The 24397-nt window shown below is 54.6% G+C and overlaps 11 protein-coding genes across 11 annotated transcripts; 8 read left to right on the forward strand and 3 right to left on the reverse strand.

Moving 5' to 3' along the window:
* Positions 1-2215: 2215 nt before the first annotated feature.
* G647_02979 (uncharacterized protein) lies at positions 2216-2323 on the forward strand (the record flags this gene model as incomplete). The annotated part of the gene is made up of 1 exon (XM_008727325.1): positions 2216-2323. The coding sequence occupies one exon, from the start codon at positions 2216-2218 to the stop codon at positions 2321-2323; it is 108 nt and encodes a 35-aa protein (XP_008725547.1).
* A 1056-nt stretch (positions 2324-3379) lies between these two features.
* Positions 3380-4158, forward strand: G647_02980 (40S ribosomal protein S13; the record flags this gene model as incomplete). Its single annotated transcript, XM_008727326.1, has 4 exons — positions 3380-3581; positions 3651-3683; positions 3850-3896; positions 3985-4158. 4 exons carry the CDS (start codon positions 3380-3382, stop codon positions 4156-4158), a joined length of 456 nt encoding a protein of 151 aa, XP_008725548.1.
* Positions 4159-4976: 818 nt separating this feature from the next.
* G647_02981 (uncharacterized protein) lies at positions 4977-5481 on the reverse strand (the record flags this gene model as incomplete). The annotated part of the gene is made up of 2 exons (XM_008727327.1): positions 4977-5071; positions 5121-5481. 2 exons carry the CDS (start codon positions 5479-5481, stop codon positions 4977-4979), a joined length of 456 nt encoding a protein of 151 aa, XP_008725549.1.
* A 497-nt stretch (positions 5482-5978) lies between these two features.
* G647_02982 (uncharacterized protein) lies at positions 5979-9417 on the forward strand (the record flags this gene model as incomplete). Its single annotated transcript, XM_008727328.1, has 2 exons — positions 5979-8359; positions 8409-9417. 2 exons carry the CDS (start codon positions 5979-5981, stop codon positions 9415-9417), a joined length of 3390 nt encoding a protein of 1129 aa, XP_008725550.1.
* Positions 9418-10489: 1072 nt separating this feature from the next.
* Positions 10490-11560, forward strand: G647_02983 (uncharacterized protein; the record flags this gene model as incomplete). Its single annotated transcript, XM_008727329.1, has 4 exons — positions 10490-10526; positions 10584-10680; positions 10736-11085; positions 11133-11560. 4 exons carry the CDS (start codon positions 10490-10492, stop codon positions 11558-11560), a joined length of 912 nt encoding a protein of 303 aa, XP_008725551.1.
* A 2240-nt stretch (positions 11561-13800) lies between these two features.
* Positions 13801-14199, forward strand: G647_02984 (uncharacterized protein; the record flags this gene model as incomplete). Its single annotated transcript, XM_008727330.1, has 1 exon — positions 13801-14199. The coding sequence occupies one exon, from the start codon at positions 13801-13803 to the stop codon at positions 14197-14199; it is 399 nt and encodes a 132-aa protein (XP_008725552.1).
* Positions 14200-15871: 1672 nt separating this feature from the next.
* G647_02985 (uncharacterized protein) lies at positions 15872-16743 on the forward strand (the record flags this gene model as incomplete). Its single annotated transcript, XM_008727331.1, has 2 exons — positions 15872-16399; positions 16459-16743. 2 exons carry the CDS (start codon positions 15872-15874, stop codon positions 16741-16743), a joined length of 813 nt encoding a protein of 270 aa, XP_008725553.1.
* Positions 16744-17548: 805 nt separating this feature from the next.
* On the forward strand, positions 17549-19829 carry G647_02986 (uncharacterized protein; the record flags this gene model as incomplete). Its single annotated transcript, XM_008727332.1, has 3 exons — positions 17549-17725; positions 17796-18986; positions 19053-19829. 3 exons carry the CDS (start codon positions 17549-17551, stop codon positions 19827-19829), a joined length of 2145 nt encoding a protein of 714 aa, XP_008725554.1.
* A 1783-nt stretch (positions 19830-21612) lies between these two features.
* On the forward strand, positions 21613-22548 carry G647_02987 (uncharacterized protein; the record flags this gene model as incomplete). The annotated part of the gene is made up of 2 exons (XM_008727333.1): positions 21613-21850; positions 21890-22548. The coding sequence occupies 2 exons, from the start codon at positions 21613-21615 to the stop codon at positions 22546-22548; spliced, it is 897 nt and encodes a 298-aa protein (XP_008725555.1).
* A 78-nt stretch (positions 22549-22626) lies between these two features.
* G647_02988 (uncharacterized protein) lies at positions 22627-23185 on the reverse strand (the record flags this gene model as incomplete). Its single annotated transcript, XM_008727334.1, has 4 exons — positions 22627-22742; positions 22798-22878; positions 22929-23033; positions 23113-23185. The coding sequence occupies 4 exons, from the start codon at positions 23183-23185 to the stop codon at positions 22627-22629; spliced, it is 375 nt and encodes a 124-aa protein (XP_008725556.1).
* A 964-nt stretch (positions 23186-24149) lies between these two features.
* On the reverse strand, positions 24150-24272 carry G647_02989 (uncharacterized protein; the record flags this gene model as incomplete). The annotated part of the gene is made up of 1 exon (XM_008727335.1): positions 24150-24272. One exon carries the CDS (start codon positions 24270-24272, stop codon positions 24150-24152), a length of 123 nt encoding a protein of 40 aa, XP_008725557.1.
* Positions 24273-24397: the final 125 nt, after the last annotated feature.

Below are 24397 nucleotides of genomic sequence, written 5' to 3' on the forward strand. Positions count from 1 at the left end.
GGAATCGACTCAACGCGAACATGCGAGCGGAAAGGAGGTGAGGGCAAGGAACCGAGGGCTGCATGGTGGCATGGCGAGAGACGACTTCTCCGGTGAAGAAGGGCCAACGACTCGAGATGCTGTGCGAGCTGATGAGCTTCCGCCATCGTGCACTCGTCCGCCGCCCGCTTCTACGCTCAGCATCCTGTGCACCGGGAGTTTCTTATATAGACATGCCGTTGTCGCTCTGACCGCTATTTGTCGTGACCTTCGGATACGCCAAACCACGCCAACGCAACAATGACGGAAGTTGGGCACTGGTGCAGAGCCACGTTGCGCGGTACGAGAGCTTTCCTTCTCTCGCCGCGGGAGCTAAACACACATTCGCCTCACTTTTAGTGAGCAGTTATATGCATTTATCAACGCGCTAATCTCGTCATCTCAGCATTCGCTGCATCCGATCTGTGTCAGGTGCTGTTCGATGCGCCGCTGGTGCCATCTAACCGGGTCCGTCTCAGCGAACGAATCCAACAAATCCTGCAGCAGGGTGATCGCCCGGAAAATTGAGTTCACCTTGCTGCCACTCTTGTGTCTACACGTGGCAGTGCTCATATGGACCGATCTGACATGACCAAGAGAAAATGGAAATTCTCTTACCTCTTTCGCTGACGCTGATAGTCGAGGGCGGGTTCGCGAGCCTCCGGCCAAGCTGTCAACGTGAGGAAATATCAGCCTGCTGCACCGGGGCCAAGCAGAAATCGCAACAGAAGAATATCTCGGAGATACTGTGTGTTGATTGTGACGATGAAGGGGGCACTAATGGGTTCAAGGATTCGTGCGAGGCAACGATGAAGGGATCGTAAGCTGAGGTCTGGCGCGCTCTGCCGGTGAGTGCGTGAATGGAGGTGACACAGAAGGTTCCGGTGAGAAACTATCAAGGAACCTCATACGGGACTCAAGATAAGTCCAGCCTTGCTGTTGACTTACACAGAGGGGGAAATTCTATCATCCGGCCAGGTATGATGTTGCTCGAGGGAGTTCTTGAAAGTAGCGGGATGCAGTGGGTGGTTACCACGGGCGCTGTTGCCTGTTACTTCAGTATCGGAGGCCACACATGCGAAGGCGAGCACCACACACAATGCTGAGGCCTCCTTAAGCCAGAAAACGATCCTTTCGCAACTGCTAGAAAGGCCAAAATAACACTCGAGGTCTGAACTGGTTCGTTCAGTACCCAAATTGTGTACTGAAAGTATCCACGAAGGATACAGTTACATTGGAGTCTTCTTGTCATACAGTCTTCTGGACACTCAGCCTGGGAACGCTGCCAATCTTTGGTTTTGGTGGCAGGATAACCACGATACATCCATCTCAAGGGTGTACCGTCGTTGAAGCTCGGGTTGGGTGTCCCAGGAAGATAGGTCCAAGTGTCACCCACGCAGGGTAGCTTTTTATGTATTGGCTAAGTGTATCCCTACGCACAAGCCCTTCCTCACGCTTGTCAACATTGTGTATTTCCCTCAATACCAATGCACTCATTTCCGCTGTTGACCCATGCAAGCGGACCTTATTTTGTCATCACCAACGACCTCCGTCTCGGGAGAAATTCCACGGGACCACTTAGGAGATACCTCCGTAGCGATGCTCTGGTTTTGTACCCTCAATATCCACCCTCTTGACGCGAAAAAACCAAGCCCATCTTCCCGCTCTGGACACAAAAAGCGTGGTCACGTGATAAGTCTATTCCGCGAAACCTTCCCGCCGGTCACAACCTTCCAAGCGCGTATTCTGCTCGCATTTGTCCATTCTTTCTGTTCAAGACATTTCTACACCCACAAGAACATCCGGTGGACTCGCGCTGCCGGTCTGGATAATCCAGCTCGTCACTATGTCGCAAGCTGTCTCAAACGTGCCGTCTGTGATCTCAAACGCCGCAAATGCCAGACAGCAGGTTCCACTACGAGACTACCTCAACGCACGTGTTGCGCCCTTTCTGAAGAAGGCTATCACAGAGAGTTTGAATGCCGAGTATGTGTTCCCCAGGGTCTAGAGAGAGCCCTGGCTCCCGCGCACAGAGCCACAGCGCTAATGTAGCCGAACAGGGCGGAATTCCCTCTCCAGTGGCTGGGAGAATGTCTAATCCACCAATCTTTCCTTTACGAAGGCAACCCCGACAGGACCAATATCCGCGAGAGGTTTCTCTACACATTCGACGACCCTAAGCCGGTAGAGCAGGTGAATGCCGACTCCACGGCACCACCACCACCCGCAACGCAATCTGCTACCGGTGGTTCGCCGCAAGGAGTCCCTTCACAAGAGCAATCCGAAGTCTCAATGGCTGAGGTAGTACCCGAGATCTCTACACAGCAAGCACCGCCTGCGCAAACCAATGAGATATCCACGCCACAAGCAACTGTGACACCCGATATTCCACCTGTCAATGGAGTTAAAGAGGAGGGAGGAGCTACGAATCAGGGATCAGACGGGGATACGGATATGGGGGGGGGCTTCATGAGCGAACGATCGTCAAACCGTAGGTTGCATAGCGTTGGCGTTTGTGTTCAAGAATCTTGCATGGGTGCAGGAAATAAAATATGATACCCCTTTCAGTAGCGGAATGGTGGAAAGCAAATCTTGCACTTCACATACGTGCACAACTCCCATCGCGCCTAGCGAGAGGAATGGGAGGGAAGCGCTGGACATGAAGGGGGCGCCTCAGAAAGTCGGAGCATCCGATGATCGATCGCTGAGAATAATTATTGCTCTACACTTCACTCCACACATGGGCCCGGGAACGAACCCTACGATATGAGAGAGACATCTAACCTGCACTATGAACCAAGTCAGCGCCCAAGTTCCCGATCATGGTAGGTAACAGCAGAGTTTAACAAGGAACAAAAAATCAGAAGTCCATTTAGATCATCGAAGAGAACCCTGTTGGGCTTCCCTTCTGGCATAAGAGGTACCAGAAATAATAAATTTTCGTGTTTTGTCATCATAGAGAAAGGCAATAACGAAGAACCATGAAAAATAAATCAACGTACCTTGAAGGAATGGCGAAATGGCCCGAGGTGGTAAAGTCAACGGACAGAAGTCTCCAAGCGGCCATCTCGGGCGGCGCTCGTGCTATGCACCGTTCTCCATGATTATTCCGGGGCAGTCTCTTTCAATTAGCATCGGGCACTCGAGAGTAGAGATGAACTTGAACTCAAGTTCAAGGTAGATTAATTAAAAGGCAAACTCGTCACAGCCAAAACTTTGGAGCTGTCAAATATTTCAAAAGACGCCAAGAGTTGTAGTGGACCCACCACACACAGGCTGATCCATCAAAGCTGCGGTCTAACTTTCCCAAAGTCACAATTGCTGAGACTCTCAGTCCTCACTCCTCTCAACAACCGCAAAAATGGGTCGCCTACACAGCAAAGGCAAAGGTATCAGCGCCTCCGCGATCCCATACTCCCGCTCTGTGCCTACCTGGTTCAAGTCCACGCCCGAGACGGTCGTAGACAATATCTGTAAACTTGCACGCAAGGGTGCTACCCCGTCGCAGATCGGTGTCGTGCTGAGGGATAGCCATGGTGTTGCGCAAGTGAAAGTCGTTACTGGTCAGTCCACAGCCGATAGATTTGCTCAGCTGGCACCTGGTGCAGGATTTGCTGACTTTCGGGGCGCAGGTAACAAGATTCTGAGAATCCTCAAGTCGAACGGTATGCGCACATCTCGAACGACCCCTGTGTGAAAGAGGAGGCATACACCCGAAAAACCCAGCAAGGAAAAGCTGCTTTAATCATGGCATTACACCACTTGGAAAATATCTCTTCAGCACAGCCTCTGAGATTGGTCCCACGAGACTGACAGAGTGATGTTCTACAGGTCTTGCACCAGAAATTCCAGAAGACCTCTACATGTTGATCAAGAAGGTGCGCAACAACCCTCATCTCCCCCCTCTGTGCGAAAGAAGCCTGTATCCGATCACGTGCCGTGGAGATTGACCCCTGTGAATAATAGGCCGTTGCCGTCCGCAAGCACCTCGAGCGCAATCGCAAGGACAAGGACTCCAAGTTCCGACTCATCTTGATCGAATCCAGAATCCACCGTCTGAGCAGATACTACAAGACCGTGGGTGTTCTGCAGCCCAACTGGAAATACGAGAGCGCGACGGCAAGCACGATGGTGGCATAAGAGCATCTTTTCTCGCTCTGGATAACTTGTTCGAGGATGGAGGAAGGCCTGTGGTTCGTCATGACGGGCTGATGGACTGATGGACGTGCGGATGCAGGTGTTCAAGGGCAGAAGCGGAGGTGGTGGACAATAGCACAGGCAATTGATGCCAGCATTAGCGATGCACATGCACAAAAGATCTTCATAGCTCAGCATCATCGCAGTTGGAGGACAAGCGTAGAATACGCCTGCTGCGCGGAGCAGAGTCTTCCCAAAACTAGGTCAATCTCAGAGCGAGGCTGGTCACGAGTAGGTGAAGCCCGATCAAGGAAGGATTCTTCACACACTAGCAGGGTTCTGGTGCACGGAATCTTGTTCTTTCCAAGCTGTGGAGCGATGTTCCGCACATTTCTTGTGAACCCGTCCATTACCTTTGAAAGTATAAGATGGCACGAGGCCGACATCGACATGCAGGCCACTATGGGAAAGACCTTGAGGCCCCGTATACGGAGGAGTCTAGGGCCATAACAACACAATGATATTCGAGATGGACAGGATCCAACCATACAAGATGTTCATGATGTGGACTGCTCGCAAGATGGCCATATCCAACCATGTTATTGACAATGCTGAATCGCTCAATCTGGGCTGAAAGCCGTTGATACATGCCGTTGTTGAAACACAATGGGCAAAGGTTCGTCCGTATGAAGCGTACATGCGGTATCCCGGCAATGCTGAAAGATGCGCCAACCGTGGGTATCTTAGAATGCACTCGACGAACGCCTCCCGGATGCCACTGAAGAATGAGGGAATGATGTTGACTGGATTCAAACCGAACCTCAACCTCCTTGACTGACACCCCCAGTCTGTTGCAAAGCGGCAACCTGTCTGCGGAGATCAAGCCAGAAGTCCTTCCCGTTGGCCATGGATCCAGCTGAAAACAGCGTCAGTCATCATAGCGGGTGGTTACACATAGTACTCACGCTTTGCGCCCCATGGACTCGATGGACTCGGGGCCTGTGACTTCGCATCTGGCTTGTAGAGAGAGGTCTTGGGCTCGTAACCTTGCTTCAGCATGGCCTCAACAGCCCCAGCATTGAACCCCGCCATAGGGATATGGTCATCTGGTGGCGGAAGAGAGGTCGCAGGTGCGTTGGGACCATTGCGGACGTTGTCTGTAGATTTGCTCAAGTTCGAGGGTCCCTTTCCTCCTCTTCTGTTCTGATTGGCATTGGTGCCATCTCGGGACACTGCAGATGCAGAGGTCGACTGACGATGCAGGTTCGAGTTGGCACCTCGGGAATCGTTTCCTCGGCGTCCTGCGCGGTTTCTGTTGTTGGTCATTTGGTAAGCGTACGACATGCAACGGGGATGGAGAGCGGTGCAGATTGAAAGCTGGCCGAGTGTGGTATGTACTTACTCTTCACTGGGATTCATGGGAGAAGAGAGGGTGTGGCAGAACGATACAGTGGTGACTGCCAGGTGCAAGTGATTGCGAATAGGCGCGACCGGCCCGCAGATACGACGCCAAGCCCCCAACTTACAAGCGGGGCCCACTTTTCGATCGTCGGGGAGTCGCGCTTAACCGAATCGACATTTGACGGCCATCTTGTAGAGACGACACTCGATGAGATCCTGCCGAAAACCGCGACACCTGGACGCCGACAACATCTCACACTGTTCTTTCCCAACACCCCCGTGACCTCTCCTCCCTGTGTTCCACTCCAGCTCACTCTTTCCAGCCTGGATGGCATCTTTCGCACGCGAACCCGACCCGCAGTCCGCGTGCGCCTCCTAGTTGTTGTCGAGTCGCGTCAACTGCCCGTTACCAGGCGGGCAGAATGGCCCCGCTGAGGTCTGCGCAGGCAAGAGCACGGCCGCGCAGAGAAGCATCAAAGTATCCAAAAGTTGTCAGCGACATCGACCCTGAACTTCTCGCCACTTTCCAGGACGACGAACCTCCCCGCAAACGCATTCGTACTTCGTCAAGGGCGGCACCTTCACCGAAGCGGACCCCTGCCGCCCGAGCAGGCGGAAGGAGACGTGCGGATTATGAGGATACTCCACCTACGACGCGAACGCCTCAACCAGACGACGAGTACGCCATCTCCCGCACCCGCCCCAGGCCTGCCCGAGAACGGAAGAAGGCAACCGCCACTACCCCGCGATACTCGGCCAGAAGCAGGAACAGAGGTGGCGCGCGTCCCAGATACAGCACTGCTGCGGCAGCTTCTGCCGCAGTGACCCATGGCGACGGCTACAAACCTCGAGAAGAGCGGGGTTGGGAGGAGTTTCACCCTGATCTTGATCTCGATGGCGACTTTGCGGTAATCCCGTCGGAAGAGGTGGACGGCCTGATTAAGAAACCAGCTCCCGATGAAGCGATCGATGATGGCATGAGCGTGGCCGGAGGGAACGGTACTGCGCCTGGTGTCTCCACACCCATTAAGCGAAAGCCAGGGAGACCCCATCGCACCAAAAACTCCATGGTGCACGCGCTTTTGACACCTGAGGTCCCCAAAGTCATACCTATGCCAGGCCCGAACCCCCGGGAACGGCTGACACTGCCAAAACCTTCGTATCGCGAGCTCGATCCGTTTGTATCGTACGAGCAGAATAAGGACATCGCACAGGTTGATTTTGTCGACAAGTCCATGGCGAATGTTGGGTATCAGGAGAGCGAAATATTCCTGCGGCCGGAGCGCACCCTCATAAGACAAATGGAAGGCTCTGCAGAAGAGGACCTTGACTTAAGTCCTGACTTGATCGTTAATGGCGAAAACTCAGCAATAGGCAGCAGCGGCGTTGGCCGGGTCGAGTACGACATGGACGAACAAGATGTCAAATGGCTCGAAGCCTTCAACAAGAGCCGCACAAAGTATGATGTGCAAAGCATTAAACCCGCTATCTTCGAGATCACCATGACGAAGATCGAAAAAGAGTGGCACGCTTTGGAGAAGAGGATACCTAAGCCGAACCCAAAGGCTCCCCAGACACAGCGGCCTCGCTCAAGCTCCGCTGCCGCGGTTAATGGAGAACCTGCTGGTGAAGAGCCTGACAGCAAGTGCGCGATATGCGACGACGGTGACTGCGAGAACGCCAACGCCATAGTGTTCTGTGACGGTTGCGATTTAGCCGTACATCAAGAATGCTATGGCGTACCTTACATTCCTGAGGGCCAGTGGTTGTGCAGGAAGTGCCAGCTTGTTGGGAACTCTCGACCTAGCTGTATCTTCTGCCCGAATGAGGGGGGTGCGTTCAAACAGACCAATAACTCGAAATGGGCGCATCTCTTCTGTGCAATCTGGATACCAGAGGTGACGATCGGTAATCCTTCTCTGATGGAACCGATCACAGACGTGGAGAAGGTACCTCACAGCCGGTGGAAGCTCACCTGCTACATCTGCAAGCAAGAGATGGGTGCCAGCATCCAGTGCAGCGACGGCCGCTGTTACGAACCGTTCCATCTGACCTGTGCCCGGCAAGCGGGGCTATTTCTGCAAATGAAAACCGGAGGCGGACAAAATACTCTGATGGACGCATCTCAGCTGAAAGCCTATTGCCATAAACACACGCCTGGCGATTGGAAGCGTCAGCATCATACCGACAAAGCGTATGAAGAGGCGGTCAAGTACTTCAAGGAACACTTCAAGGGACAAATATGGGCGGACAGCCGTGCATCTGCCCTTGCAATCCACGATACGCACGATACCGCCACGGCGGAGAGAGGCCATCTCAAAGTCATCCTCACGAACAAGAAAGGTCAGAAGCAGAAGACGGTCTGGCGACTTCCTTCCGGGGCACCCGTAATACCGGAGGTCATACTGAAGTCGATCGAAGAGTCTCTGGTCAGGTTTACTGTGCAGAAAAAGAAAGAATATGTCTCCGAGATTTGCAAATACTGGACCCTGAAACGCGAGGCACGAAGAGGGGCCGCCCTTTTGAAGCGGCTACAATTACAGATGGACACCTTCAGCTCCTTCGAAGTCACTCGCCGCGATTACAAGGCCCAAGGTGCAGCCGGCCGTGCCAGGTTAGATCGCCGCATTGAGTTTGCCCAAAGACTGGCAAAAGATATGGAACGAATCGTACAGATTTGTGACCTGATCAAACAACGCGAAGCCGCGAAGCTGGAGGAAGCCAGACTGCTCAAAGATGTCGTTGACACTGTGTACTTTCCCATCCCACATCTCCTGGAGCCTATCGTCGAGAAGGCGCTCAAGTAAGTTATCACAGATTGAATCATGAAGTGCTACGCTGACCGACCATAGATTGGATAGAGGACTCTTCCGGAACAGCCTCCTAGCATTACGCGGCAAAGTGCTCAGAAAGGAATACACCACTGTGGTCAGCTTCTCCAACGACGTGGTGCTGGCGATCAACTCGGAATTTGGCAATAATGCCTCAAGCATATCAGAGTTAATTGCCCTAGTAAGCGGTAGAGCCGAGGACATGTCTGCAGAAGAGCGGGATCGACGAACCCTTGCACGGCGCATTGTCAAGGGGATTGAGCCACTCCTCGAAGACGCAACTCGAAAGGAAGCAGAGTTGAATGGCCGGCCCTACGCCGAACAGATTCGGGAAATGGACGAAGCGCTCCTTTCTCGACGGGGCTCGATGGCCCAGTCAATAGAGATGCCGGTCCTTGATCGAGTGGTTCTGAAACCTGAAGGCGGCATCGCCAGCCCTGCGGAGGGGGACATCGAGATGTTGGATGCTCCGATCGCAGGCGACGAGCAGCACCAAGTCCAAGACGCAGTCAAGGAGTCTCAAGCGCCAGTTGGGCAAGTAGTCCTGGTCAAGCACGAAGACCTCTCTGTGGAGAGTCAACTTGTGTCAGCAAACACTCCGCCGGCTTCCATGAACGGGTTCAGGCACGAGTTGCAAGCGAATGGGGACATTTCATCGGAACCAGTACAGCAGGTGGAACCTCCAACACCTCCAATGAGCCTGCAAGGGCATTCACAGACCCTCCTGGTCGAAGGCGGCATCCCCTGGTATGTTGCGCAATTCGACCCTGAAGGCACTACCATTTTTGAAGAACGCTGGACGGGCCCCGAAGTGCTACGCGACATGAGCGAAGAACTTAGTGAGATGGATGAAGACGAGCTTCAGGGTCTAGGTCCAGGTGACGAAATGGTCGAAAATCACCAGGCCGTTTCCCTTGGTGACGAGGCAGAAGGCGCCACCGTAGATGTGATGGTCAAAAAGAAAATCCTGAGGGGCAAGCGGAACAAGGCCTCTGACTGGGGTACAAGGTCCTTCCGCAACAGAAGATGAGCGTGGTAGATGACATTATTGGATGTATGAATTGGCCAGGTCATAGGCCGAACCTTCTTGAGTGACGCTCCATGTGAGTGAGTATTAGTAGTGTTCAATCCAAGACGCTCATCGGTTGTGTTCACGAAACCGTTCACTCTTGGGGTCAGGTCACGGAATCTTGCACCAAGAACCACCATAGAGACTACCGAATCAGCGGACGATTCGTGCTAGGGCGGCCAAGCTTGGCTTTAGTTCGATCATGCCTTTCGTCAGAGAAAAGTAGAAAGATCCAGCGCGTCCAGCATCTGTTGGAAACCAGGGTATGCATTCATGAGGGACATGCAGGCAACGGCCGCCATACTCAGGGTCACCCCCCAGGCAGGGGCAGGCAAGCGTGGTAGCCAGTCCCGTGGATCTCAGGGTAAGTGGAGGAGTGGACCATGGCGTGGTGCTTGGGAAGAGCAGCACAAGTTCAGTACCACCATGCCGTTTTCCCAGTCCCATCGTTGTAGGGATTCACCGAGGAGTTTTACTTACAGTACCATAATTGCCATGACGGTTGTGGTCCTGAGCTTGACCATCCAGTTCCTAGTGAAGGTCGTGACATGCGCAGTCGATTACACTAACTATTTAGCACCCACAATGGTCGCTGCCGGCAAGGTGCATCAACAGAAAGGTAGATGAGGAGCCACGGATTTTATCGATGTACCTTGGAGCCGATTGTTGAGCCAGGTGGTCAGGTACCAGGCTCCACGAAGAACCCTGTCAGTGCGCGCACGGATGCCGGAAGAATGCTTCGCCGCTTCCGGTTCCGATTTCCGTTAGCGTATGAGTAGCCTTGGCGCGTGTCGACTGGAAATTTCGCCTGCGTGGTCATCTCATCGTAGCCTCATAAACAATTGACTATCGGAAGCAGCCATCAACATATCCATCTCGACCAATTCAACACTTGACTCGCTACTCTCAGAAGTAGATTCTCTTTCTCCTTCGTGCCTTATTGCCGTCCCACGCCTAGAGCGTCGCGTTCAAAGGCCACCATTTGACCTCATTGCCCCTTGATCAACATCACCTTCGCCCGCAGCCTCATACGATGGCCGACTTCGACGACTCTGCTGCTCGTTACGAAGGTACGTCCTTGATCTTCAACTCTATGCAATGGTCCTTGTCTGACTTAGCTTCTTCAGATGATCGTGGCTATGAACGTCGCGATCGATCTGCCTCACCTAGAGGTGATCGTGATGACCGCAACCGTAGCCGATCCCCCAATGGCCGTGATCGACCGTGAGTACCATCAAACCCTTTCGATATCTGTTTCTGTCCTGACCGTCCCCGCTAGGCCGCCGCCTCCATCCGATACCCGCATGAAGGATGCTGATGATGAGTCCATCAACACCGGCTCGAATCTGTTTGTTACCGGGATTCATCCGCGCCTCACCGAAACCGATGTCTCCCGCCTCTTCGAGAAGTATGGTGATGTCGAAAACTGCTCTATCATGCTTGACCCTCATACCAAAGAGTCTCGCGGATTCGGCTTCGTCAAGATGGTGTCGAACGAGCAAGCTGAGGCTGCTAAGGAGGGCTTGCAAGGCGAGGTCATTGAAGGTCGCACCTTGAGCATCGAGAAGGCGCGTCGTGCCCGTCCTCGCACTCCCACGCCAGGAAAATACTTTGGTCCTCCCAAGCGTGGTACGTTTGGCATCGCGACATGAGATGTTCCTGCTGACTCTGAACAGGCGACTTCCGAGGCCCGTCGTCCCGAGGTGGCTACCGTGATCGCTATGATGATCGTCGTGGAGGTTACCCTCCGCGCCGTGATGACTACCGCGGCGAATATCGCGGTGGCGACTACCGCGGTGGCTCTCGATATGACGATGATCGACGTGGCTATGGAGGCAGGCGAGACGATAGTTACGGCAGCCGCGGCATCGATCGATACGAAAGCAGCAGCCGACGTGACGATGGCTACGGCGGCGGCGGCGGCGGCGGTGGCGGCAACTTCCGTGGCGGAGACCGAGGCGACCGAGGTGACCGGCGTGAGTACTACGACCGCGCCAGTGCTGGCGATCGTGGTGGCTACCCTCCTGCTGCCCGGGATGAGGCCCCTCGTGACTACGCTGGTGGCCGAGACTACGCTCGCGATGATCGTTACGCCGGCAGGTAAGCGAACGGACGCAAATGAGGCTCAGCAGCGGCACTGTCTTCCATCTCCCCCAGACTGTGGAATCCCGGGACCCAAGCCAGTCATTTCGATTCCCACCATGTATTTGCTCTATGCACCCCCCTGGCTTCGGTCACAAAAGCGTTATCCTGTTGTTTCGGATCAGGTTAATGGTCGACTTCATGCGGCGCAGCGGTATCGCGGTCATTGTATGAGCAGCGGCACCAAAAGCAAAGACTCGGTGGCTCGGCTCTATGACGCTATTGACGACATGAGTGTCGACATGTATCACAACGGTTTCGGCTGCGGCTTTCTTTCTATCACTCGACTGCTTATCATCATAATCCTGCTGCGGCATGCAATCAGTCAGCACATTTTCCTTCAGCGCACCTTCCCTGCAGCCTCGATAGTTCGCCTTCTTCGCCACAACAATAATCGGCGTCAAGATCCAACCCACATGCTCGCCTTTGCCTTGATACGCATTGCAAACAGGCTAAAACCAAGACATGACTCGCCTTACACCGTATACGCCATGCTCTCCACGCCAGTAGTTCCATCGGCAATGCTAAACCGCCTCCGTCGACTGCACGCTGTCCTTTCATCGGCACGGTACACCCTCGTTGATGTGTTGGCTTTGAGCTCGGCAGCATAAGCCTCCAATTGCCAATACCACACGTCTTCAGCCGGTACAATAGCAATTCTCGCGCTTGCGAGCGTCTGCGGCCCTCGAGCAATAAACAGGTACGTCTTAGACAGGAATAATGTACTGACTTCCAAAGATCACCTTCCGTTTCTGGTCCACATCGACAATGCCGTCTGTACTCGACGGCGGATCCACCAACATCATAAACACAGCTTGCGTCCCACCGGGATTACGATTGTCACAGAGAGCCGTTGTGCTTGCGTCGTGCTGTTTGGGGCAAGATTGCACATCTACCGCACAGTCTACATCCGCACGTAGCGTTGCTGCTCCCGTGTCTCGGTTTACGGGACTCGAGAGCCACAGGGTGACTGCGACATGCCTTCCCTACTGGTCACTCTGCTTTTTCAGACACACTTGCATGGGGATTCCCCATCAACTGGTGGTGGTGGCACAGGTGCACCGCTTTGGATCACCCATATTGCCTGGTAAGTTGAGAGTCGTGGATGCAGCGTCCTATTACGGATTCGCCTTTTCTGGCCCTTGCGCTCGTGATGAGGGTAGCATGGGCGCCGGGTTATCCCTGGAATTGCTGCACGTGCGGTCGATGCTCTGCATCTCATGCGTGTCCAGAAACGTTGCTCAGCTGTAGTCATTGCGCCCACGACTGGATTTATGCTGTCAAACCTGGGCAGTCTTCAATGTTCTCAAATGTCCCTTTGCGGAAGATCAAATGACCAACTGCCTCTGCAATTGATCCCATCATGGCAGATTGTTGGTTTGTTTCTTATGGACGCTTCTAGTGTCCACTTCATCGACAAACCGAATCTGGCAGGAAAGAGCACTTCTGCGTGGACGCCCTGTTGTCACCTTATGTCACCTCGTGTCACACCTACAGGAACACCCAGATAGGCAAGCAGACAGGGTTCAAAACCGATAGTCTCCTGCAGAAGCCCTTGCCGGAAGCGCAGAGCGGGAGAAAACATGCGGATTCCTCCTATGAAGGGACAGATTCATGTGAGAGTCCGTGATATTGAGTCGCACTGGGTCACACCAGGCATGCAGTCGCTAGCTGCGTGTGCCTGAGGAAGCTGCGTTGTCTATTGGACGGTGTGGTGAGAATCGCCAGAGTATCACAAGGTGAGCGCGTCAAGGGGAGTCGTGATTGGCTTGTCTATCTACCGGCCTGTCGAGGCTGGACGAATGAGGATCGAGTCTCGCCGCAACGTCTGCATATTCGAGTCTCTTTACGTTTCAAGATGTATATCTAACGCCTCGCCCGGCCGCTCGCTCGACCTGATTCTTTCTTCTCTCCATCCACACATTGATTGTTGGGCCGTTTCCTATTCATAGTTCCGTCCTGTTGTTGCATTTTAGATTTGGCTGGCCCATTTCTATATTTGCTCTTCCCCAACTCAGCTGCTATTTTTGCCAATACCTGCCACCCCTTCCGTCTTCATATCATTGATATATCACCAGCTTCCATTAGTCTACTTTGAAGTTCTTGCACCGCAGCACACGCAATACAACAGTCTACACAAGACATCATACAACATTATCATACCACCACAAATACCCAATAGTCAACCACATCACTATCAATATGCTTGCCTCACGATCCGCAAAGCCCAAGTTGGCCTTGAGCATCTCCACCGCCCAGACCACTCGACCATCCCTGTCACTCAAGTCTCCCTTGACGCCACTGAGATCACCGCTCAAGTCACCCATCTCACCATCTCCCATCAGCCCAACAGCACGGAATACCCGCCTCAACCAGCGCGGGTACTCGACAATGCAACAGCCAACATACGCATATGTCAACTCCAGCTCGTCAAGAAGCATCTTGAAGAAGTCTTCGCCCACCAAGCCAAGCACACAGCGTCGACAGCTGTCCTTCTCCGAGTCACCTGTTGTATACAGTGTCACTCCGATCGAGGAGGAGGACTACTATGGCAGCCACGTCAAGATGTCCCGAGATGAGCGACGATGGTCACGCAGATGACAGATCTGGTGTGTCTGGAAAGCATTTTTGTTTGATTATTAGCGATATGATGTGTCACGACATGAACCACTGTGCGAACGAGAACGCCGATTAATAGCCTTCCTGGGAATGATGTATCATCTGAAGGCATCAGATCACTCCTCGCGGGTGTCTGAGCCTGGCCGGAGAAAACTCCACGAGTGGAAGCAGGGAAACACCGTCTTTTACCTGGTACTCTCAGAAAATAGCAATGTATGACCTTGCTCCATCGAACTTTACGTTTGCGCTTCGTCCCGTGACTTCTCCAGCCAGTCCGCTCTTCCTACAAGGGAGATCTGTGACTGCCTTGGATTTATGCTCCCAACTCAGGAGCACGTATACAAGCCGTTTCGTGGATATGGCCAGAGCCATCCTGTTGACTGAGTCTTGGCGGCTTGTTCCACAATCTGCATGGTCGGCTCTCATTTCAGCGTCGAGCCTCTTTTGCTCGGGTTGTGTTCAGCGGCCAATTGAGACTGGGCATCTGACGGCTAGATTGAACGCTGAAATGATCCAATTAGACGGCGGAAGACGGATGGGCATGCATGACATCGATCCCCAGAGATGCTGGCTAAATTTAGACCCGGCAAGAGATTAAGCGCCTACTTACGCGACTCCAGTTTCATCTCCACCAACCTCAGTCAAGCAGAGCAGAAGTGCACCAATTCTGCGTAGACATATGGGGAGACACGTGGAAAGGCCCCGAGCGTCCTGAACCGTGACTGAATGTCCCACTCCGCCAGCGATTGCCCTAGTGGCGGGAATCACGACTGGGAGGCGAACTCGTGTCGGCCCTCTGAAAGCCTCGCGGGTTCGACCATGAGCGGCTATACCTCTCTGCCCCAAGATACGATCAGACGGCGGTCTAGCCAATCTGACCAATCTCGATACAGAGCAGCCAGACGATTTTAGGCTTCTGGGGCATGCAGGGTTTCCACTCCCGGTCAGTGTGAGTCGCGCGTCCCCAAATTCCCCGAAGCCGCCTTCGACTGCCATTCTTAACTACGCAGGTTCTGGGCTGCCGGCGGTTAGTGAAATGACCTGATCGGCAACCGCTTGATGCTGTGTTACCAATGGCTCGCTTGCCTCATGGAGGGACCGCTTCCCAATATAACTCCGGCAGCTACGTTGGTACGGTCCACCTCGTCGTGGACCGACGGGAAGGCTGGAGTTTCATCTGCTCTTCTACGCCGGAGCGTCCAATAGTGAGCACATTCGGTGCTCGATCGACGAACACCTCGTGCATTTCCCCGAGGCGCCGTTGCAGGCTAGACGCCTGAGGGATGGATCGTGGACAGTTTTACATATGAGACTCCGGCAAGTCGCGGCCAGATATGTCAGGCTTCGCGTCTCTGGCAAATCTGAAATTGACGCCCGTGTGTTTGAAGTTCTTTTGCGACGTTGTTTGCGCAGGTCGCCATTGTTCTTAAAACGTGGGTCAGGCTCGAAGCATCCAGGCATACATTATCTCATGCCATCCAGTCCCCCGCCAGCCTGCCTTTGAGGAATCGACTCAATCGTTACCGTCCCTTTCCTCTGTACGCTCGCTGCTCGACCGCCTTCTTAATCGATAATCCCGACCTCTTTTCCTTTGTTGTCCGCAGCCGTTCCATCGACCAGGGCCTCGACTCCACGGCCTGCACATGAGCAAGTAATGCCAAAGCAGCCCACCATACATCGTCCATATCAGCGACCAGCGCCTTACAATCTCCGAACGTCGACGACCATGGTGACCAGCATGCCACCGGCCATGGCTCCCTGGAATGGTCCACAAATGCACAGCATGGGTTACTCGGATCACGGCCTTCAATATCACCAGCAACACATGATGCCCACCTATCTGCCGGTCCCTAACGCCATGCCGGCCGTTGCGCAAATTCCAAGGGAGCCACTGCCCAAGCCCGGGCAAAGCGGGCCCTGGAGCAACGACGAGGACAGTGTTCTCATGGAGGCCAAGCTGAAAGGCATGTCCTGGGAAGAGATACACCGGCAGCACTTTCCCGGGAAGTCGGCGAATGCCTGTCGGAAGCGGCACGAACGGGTCCTGGCAAAGGTGCGCAACACCAATTGGGATGAAGCCAGGATCCAAAGGGTAACCGATGCATACCACAAGCATCGGAGCTCGATATGGGCGCCGCTCTGCAATGAGCTTGGAGAATCGTTGTCCGACGTCGAGAAAGTGGTATGTCTCCATTTTCTATTTGCCTCTCTCCAGCAGAAGGCTGACCGTGACCTCTGTAGATGTTTCAACAAGGACTTCGAAATTTGAGAAACCCTTCACGGTCCAGCCATACGCGGAACCGATCCCGGGCGAGCTCTGGCCATGCGGGGGTGAGCGAGTATGAGCGTGGCTCGTCGCTTGACGAACCGTTTGACCATGCCGACGACAGTGGCATCAGCCTTGGCAACCCGTTGCATAGTCGTCGACCCAGTGAGATGGGTCAAGCCATGTCGTCCTCGGTGGAGAGCCTTCCATCGGTGGGCCACCTCCTCTCGGAAGCAGGAGGTTATCACTATACGACGTGAATACGAACAGGACCGCACAGCACTACCACATCGCCTCTTTCGGCAGCAAATACAGAGTACTTCTGACGACGTTACGACCGGGGGCTGCTTTCTTCGGCGCATCCGACACATGGCGCGACGGCGATGTACCAGTATATCATTACATGTATCTTAGTGGGTTAGAGGCGGGACAAGAGGACCTGGGAAAAGGGGTGGCATGCACAAAACCAAGACCTGGCGTGGCTATATAGCATTGCGTTCTTGAATCGTTCTCCAAGCGTCACAGTAAGTCGGCGACGATCGCGCCGCCGGCTCGCGGAACATAACCCCGAGGTCCAAACCAAGCTCGGTATGGTGGCCGGTTGCCCCTGGACCGGGATACCTAGATCAGTTAGGGGGCACGGCTAAAGAGCCAGCGACTCGTAACGGCACCCGGCGACGGGGGACTTGGGGGAGCTCCAAATTTTTGTGGTTTTAATCTTCGCTTTCTCCGAAACCGCGGATTGCGTGAAGAAGAAGAACGGGTCAGAGCAGGGGTGAAACTTTCTTTTGTGTCCCTTGAGAGTCCATACCAGATTTCTGGGTGCGGTAGATTTCACGTCTTAGACCTTGCCTTCTGTTCTGCTGCTTGGCGGTGTCGATTCTAGTGTCGGGCTCTTCGTCTCACTGCCGCTTCACTTGCGCGTCTGTCCTTTGGCGTTTTTTCTGTTCGATCTCATCTGCGCGCCTGGCCTGCGACCGGTTGACCTCCTTTCTCCGCCATCGATCTGATTAATTTGCCCTCCCGACCTGGTCGCCGCGGCGACAATCTACCTCGTCCGCCAGAATGGCGACGGTCACGGAAGCTGTGAAGGAGTCCCTGTTGGGCAAAGAAGCTCCGCCAGGCTTATCCTCGGAGTCGCGCAACACATTCCTGAAGTTTGCAAAGAAAGACGACGATGGTGAGCTGTACATGAGTGAGGAGGACTTCATCAATGCCATTGCTCCGCCGGAAGAAGATTATGTGAGTCGCTGTCCTTGTCTGTGCTTGCCTCATCCGCGGGTGCAATTGCTGACGCGACCGTCACATGCAGCACAAAATCAAACGGGAGCAGTATGGCATCCTCTTCGGTGTCGCGGACCGCAAGAAACGGGGCAAGATCTCCATGTCGGAGTGGGCAGCCTTTGACAACCTCCTTGCCAAACCCGACGCCGAGTACGAGATCGCCTTCCGGCTGTTCGACAAGGATGGGACCGGGTCTGTCAAGTCAGACGACTTCCAAAAAATCTACGAGCAGTACAAAGGAGAAAACAGTATTCCCTTCGACTTCAACTCGGAATGGGCTTCACTGTACATCGGAGGCAAGACCAAGAGACACGAGATGACATACCCTCAATTTGCGCAGATGATGCGTGGCCTGCAGGGCGAGCGCATTCGACAGGCCTTTCACCTGTATGACACCGACAAGGACGGCTACATCGACCCGGAAGACTTTGAGCGCATCATCCGATCGACGGCGGGCCACAAGCTGTCCGATCACGTCCTCGAGAACCTGGCCACCTTGTGCAACATTTCCGCCGGTACCAAGATCTCGTACGCCAACGTCCGCGCCTTCCAGAACGTCATCCGCGAAATGGATCTCGTCGACCTGATCATCCGCAATGCAACGGCAAAATCCAGCGACGGGAGGATCGACCGCACCGATTTCCTCAATGAAGCTGCGCGCGTGACCCGCTTCTCCCTCTATACGCCCATGGAGGCCGACATTTTGTTCCATTTCGCCAGTCTGGACTCGCCCGAGGGCAGGCTCAGTCTCGATGACTTTGCCAAGGTGCTCGACGCATCCTACCAGACGGTCGGGGCGAGGCTCACCGCCATGGCCGACGCCGCCGACCGCGCTGTCTCGAGATCTAGGCAATTCTTGCACGGCTTGCTCGAATCGGCGCATCATTTCGGCCTGGGCTCGATTGCCGGTGCGTTTGGTGCCTTCATGGTCTACCCGATCGATCTCGTCAAGACACGCATGCAGAACCAGCGGAGCACGAGGCCGGGCGAGCGCTTGTACGAAAACTCAATCGACTGTGCCCGAAAGGTGATCCGAAACGAAGGGTTCAGGGGCCTGTACTCGGGTGTCCTGCCTCAGTTGGTGGGCGTCGCGCCGGAGAAGGCGATCAAACTCACCGTGAATGATCTCGTGAGAGGGAGATTTACGGACAAGAAGACCGGTACGATTCCTTTGTGGGCGGAGATTTTGGCGGGTGGCTCGGCTGGTGGTTGTCAGGTGGTGAGTTCTTCGTCCCTCGTTTGATCGATGTCGAGGTGTGCAGCATCCCGCTCACATCCCGCACAGGTCTTCACCAACCCTCTGGAAATCGTCAAAATTCGTCTGCAAGTCCAAGGTGAACTGGCCAAGAAATCCGACGCCGTGCCTAAACGTTCGGCCATGTGGATCGTGCGCAATCTCGGTCTGATGGGTCTCTACAAGGGCGCCTCGGCCTGCCTGCTGCGCGATGTTCCCTTTTCAGCAATCTACTTCCCGACGTACAACCATCTCAAGCGTGACATGTTTGGCGAATCGCAAACCAAGAAACTCGGCGTGCTGCAGCTTCTGACTGCCGGTGCGATCGCCGGTATGCCGGCCGCGTACCTCACCACCCCGTGTGATGTGATCAAGACGCGCCTGCAGGTCGAAGCCCGCAAAGGCGAGGCCACATACTCGGGGTTAACGGATTGCGCGCGCAAAATCTTGAAGGATGAGGGCTTCAAGGCTTTCTTCAAGGGCGGACCGGCTCGCATCCTGCGGTCGTCGCCACAGTTCGGATTCACCCTGGCCGCGTACGAGGTCTTGTCCACCGTCCTCCCCTACCCGGGCAGCCAGCAAGAAGCCAGTGCCGGCGTGGCGGGCGTGGCAGGCAAGATGGAACCGGGCATCGGGCTGAAGGAGGCGAAAGCTCCGTTGCCGTACCTTCGGAGTCGCAATGCGCTCAAGATCCTCCTGGACCTGGACGTTAACTTCGGCCGGGTGAGGAGGAATCGCGACGGCACGATTGGCGCGGCCGCTGCGGCGAGCAAGGAGGCGGTTGAGAGGGGCGTGGGCTGGCTGGGTGGTGCCAAGAAGTTGGACTGAAGCCGGCGCTGGACGATTGAAGATCCTGGTGAGCAACAGCAGCAGGGCTCAACGGGTGCACGGCGCGGGGGAGTGAGCACCATGGTATGTGTGTACACCAACGACGGCGTTGTTTGCATATGGGGCTGGCACATGGATGTCAGCTTTGGCGGTCTCCTGGCATCGTAACTGCAACTAGCATAGCATGGCATTGGCGCTCGGATTAGAGCAAGCGCTAGAGCTAGAGCTAGAGCTTAGATCTAGACCAGCATAGAGCGTGAGAGCCTCACTTTAATGCACATGAACCTCCAAACGATCCAAGGCCGGGATGGGAGGGGGGTTCATTTTCTGTACAGAGTACCCATGGAGTCACACCAGCCAAGCTGGTTTGAAGCCGGTTTGCACCTCTTGTGTGATGTGATGGAACTTCATAGTCATGCCTATGATTCGTATTAAGAGCTAATCACTAAGCTGCAAACTTCCGTTTCACCACCCAATCTCACCCCCTGTGCTCGGTACAATACAGTACAGTTCATATCAAAGTCACGGGTACAGTACTGTAAGTGACTATAGCGATTGTCTCCTCCTGGCTATTGATCATATCCTTGACGCTTTGGCCAAAAATGTCGCGCGCGAGCCCTAAAACCTTCGCGACATCCTTATTGTAGTCCAAATCCTTCTCCGTGGCTGCACGGGATGCGCGTCGGTGAGTCAGGCCGTGCGCTCCTCTTACGAGTGCTCCGTACACGAGGTCCCAAGACACTCCCCGGTCCTGGGATTTGAGAATGTTCGCTATTGGACTGGACAGGCGGGTGGGCGACAGGACGAGCTTGCCTTGCTACATGCATGGGAGGTTGCCTGGGTGCGCACTGGCAAGTGCTGTCTGTAGTCACGAACGAGCAAAGGGCAGGCAACGAAGATCCTTCACTCTCACACACTCGGGGGGTTTTCTACGCTGCAATGCCGTCGTACTGCAGCGCTGCAGGAGGATGCTCGGCGAGAGTCACTGGGAGAGATGGATCCGGCCAGCAGCAAACGGACGCTCGGATGCGTCCACACTTTCGAAGAAACGAAGCCGGTCGGTTGCAGATCCGGCCAGCGCCTATTGATCCAAGGGGGCCACGTTCTTTTTTCCTCCGGGGCAATCTCACGGTAGGATGGATATACAGACCGTGGGGAGCCAAGTATCGCGCGGCGACCCGGACCGAGTTCTATCCAGCGTCATTTGAGCTTCGCGTCGGCGCCCCATTCATAGATAGCACGGTGTTGGCGCGGCCCTCGCTGCCCCTCTCCTCGACGCGCAACATCGTTCGTCTGAACGTCTCGACTTTGAGTCTCGACCATCTGCCGCCATGATACGGCAATCGCGACCTCGAGCCGCGGCACGTTGCGGGACGTCCAAGAAGAGAAGACCGCGCCAGCGCCATGGTATGGCCCATTACTTTCGACAGTTTGGCTCGGTGGCAAAACCCGGGAGACTCGATTGCCCAGGCGTACGGGACCATAAACGAGCAGTTCGGTTCAGCATTGTAGAGCAGGATATTTCCATCGGTGGAGAGGTATGGAAGTGGATGAGTAGGTCAGTATCCACTGCTCTCCTTGTGTGAAGACCTTTCCGTGCCAGAGGGCGTCGCACGGCTGACAAAACGGGGTGCTGCAGCAATCGTCTGGCTTGATAGTGGACGGCGGCTCGATCAAAGTCCGCCAGGACCTTGGGCTGCCACTGGAGACATCATGCGACCATGGTATGACGCTCTTTCCCCGTCCAGACAACACCTCAAACACGTCGCGCTCAAGTATAATCATGACGAGCCTGGACGAAGAGTCGAGTCCCGGGGAGCACGACTATCGAAGATCCTGCTCCGAGACAGCCCTTTCTGCCAATCGGCGTCCCCTGCTCCCGTTCGAATATGGCCGCTTGATTGACCACGAAACTGTGAAGCAGGATTCCCTGTTCCTCCTTGCCGACGTCTACCGGTTCGGCGCCTTCTCGGAGGGCCAATGCCTCAACACCTTGCACGTGTCCATCGATGACATCGTCCGTCAGCCACAGCGGGAACATCGGCTGCCTTGATCCACAGCTGTCGTGGCTCCCGTCAACGCTCTGCTCGAGTACAAGAGTCTGCTCGACTGCCATCACCTGCGTCTCCAGGAAACTTTGGCGACGCCGCGACGACGTGCGAGATCCGGATGGCCGAGAGCGGACAAAGACGGGCACCGTCAGAAATCGAACCTGGTGACCTTCTGGCTCGAGGAGGACCATGTGCACTTGGTGGCGCGCACCAAAGAGTTGGCCGCGGCGTGCAATGAAAGCATGGGTATCCTGATGAACGCCGCTGTGATCAATGAGGCGACGAAGGCGGTGGCGCAGACGGAACGCATGAAGAAATTGACGCTGATGGCGACCTTTTCCATCCCCTTAAGCTTCACCTGCTCCATTTTTGGGATGAACGTGCACGAACTCAACTCCAGTCGTTGGAGCATCTGGGCTTGGATCGCCGTCACCGTGCCGGTGGTCCCGCTGACTCTGGTCATGTCCCTGTGCAATCTTGGTGAACCACGAGGCGCGCGTTGCGCAGGAGAGATGTGCTCGATGCGTGGCAAAGCCGGAGGCCTTGGCCGAGACACACGCCTCGGACAAGAACAGCTCGACCCATCATTGTTTACCTTGTCGCGGGAAATGTCCTTGGACGTCGCCAGGGCATCGTCTATCGAGCATGCTTCACGAATGATTGGCTAGCGCCTCATGCATTGTGAATCTCATCGTTTTGGACCCGATTCCTCCGCTATGCCTTGTGCTCTTTTGTGGTGCTGCTGTTTAGAGCTCTCGGTTCTCGGCCGCTCTGTACATCTCCTTTCCTGTCAAGACGTAGGTTGGCCGTCCTGAATGGTCCAGGACTTGCCGCGTGAGGACCACGAGCATCATGTCCTCTCCTGCGCACGTATCAGTAATGGCTCGTTGAATAGTGGCATTCTTGAAGCGCCCTACCAGGTGCCGCAAGAAGTGAAAGTCCAACAGGCAATTGCTCCACGCGCCCACTGACCAGAGGCTGGAAAGGAATTTGGCCAACTACTGCGACGTCAACACTGCCAGTCGTGGTTGGAGCGACCCGTACTCACGAGGGATGGTAATTTCGGGCCCTCCAAGGATGGGGAATAGGTAGAGATTGGAGAAGCCATTTCGCAGTGTCGGTGGTCTTCCCGGCTCAAGCCAACAAGAAGATACTTCAAGTCGTCAGACAAGACGCATATCGCAGATTCACGCTGGTCGGGCATCACGATATGCTGGCCGTAGCATCGTCACAAGAGACCACCACGACGGTCTCTTCATCAGGCGTGAAGATCTCCTGCATCATCCACTGCTTGAATACCGCCATGGCGTGCAATACCCTCATCTCGTTGTTCTCGCGAGACAGACAGCGCCAATACCCCTCAATCAGGCAGTTTCAGTAATGTCTTCGCAACAGAAAGACGCCAGAATCATCTCACCATTTCCATCGGCTATAAGGCATCACATATGGTTCCCGAGAGAAACTTCCTCGATAGATTTGTCTGAAGCGGCCGAGGTTGTGGTGGTTGTTATAAAAGACTGGCTGCCACCCAGCCTGAGTATGCAGAAGTCACATTGAGAACAATTTGGGAGTCTGAGTGAGAGAGAAATCCACGTCGGCGAGATGGTCGGTCAGAGACTCTGAGGCAGCGTCCTTGGGAGGGTTTGCCGCCCACATATCCGCGAACGAAACCTCCGTTCGCTCGATCCCAAGCGTTAATTCTAAGTCCTTCACAAATGCTTCGATGAGTTCCATTTGTAATGCATTTCGCGTAGGGAGAACGTCCATTGGCCAGATGATCCTGTTCGGCAGCTGGTTATCATGAGTATCTTCACTGACCATCTAAGGGGGTCGGTGTGGTGGGCGAACCTGAATGGCTTGGCCTTGCCGGCCTCATCGATCCACACTTGTGCCACCGACTGCATCTTCGGCAGGTCCAGCGCAAAAGATACAGGGACCATCAAACGGGCTGGCTCAGTTTAGGAACGACGACATAACAAATGAACAACCGACCTAAAACTCGGGACGAGGCTCTCTGTACCGACAAAGCCATGGGGAGTGCGAAGATCAAAGCATCCGTTGACGACTGCGAGTTTTCTCCCGCTTCCATTCGTGTCAATCCCGATGGCCATATCCAACTAGTCGTGAATGGCAATAGCCGCAGCACTACCACTGCTGCTCTCGGCCGGACTCTGGTATCCGTCTGTGCGGGGATTGAAGGGAGCAGAGTGGTCAGTAGCTTCTGTGGGATCTTCCTATGAGATTAGTGAATTCAGCTTCGTCTTGCCAACTAAGAGGGCTCCTCTTCTTCGCAGGGCGAGTAACGCTGCAGCGGTAACCGACACCACAGGATATAATTCGTTGTACGCCTTGTTGCAAAGCGAGGTTTTGGTGCCATGGATATCAAACGCATCTTTGACTGCAATCCTAACTCCTCTCAGGGGTCTGTTGTATGGCTGGATAGTAAAGGCGGGAGCCCACGACTATTTCTGACCCTGGATTTGAAGATACCAGACTCATGTCGTCAACGCTGCTCAA

This window comes from Cladophialophora carrionii, assembly GCF_000365165.1.
Source record: "Cladophialophora carrionii CBS 160.54 unplaced genomic scaffold supercont1.2, whole genome shotgun sequence".
NCBI classification, from domain to species: Eukaryota; Fungi; Ascomycota; class Eurotiomycetes; order Chaetothyriales; family Herpotrichiellaceae; genus Cladophialophora; species Cladophialophora carrionii.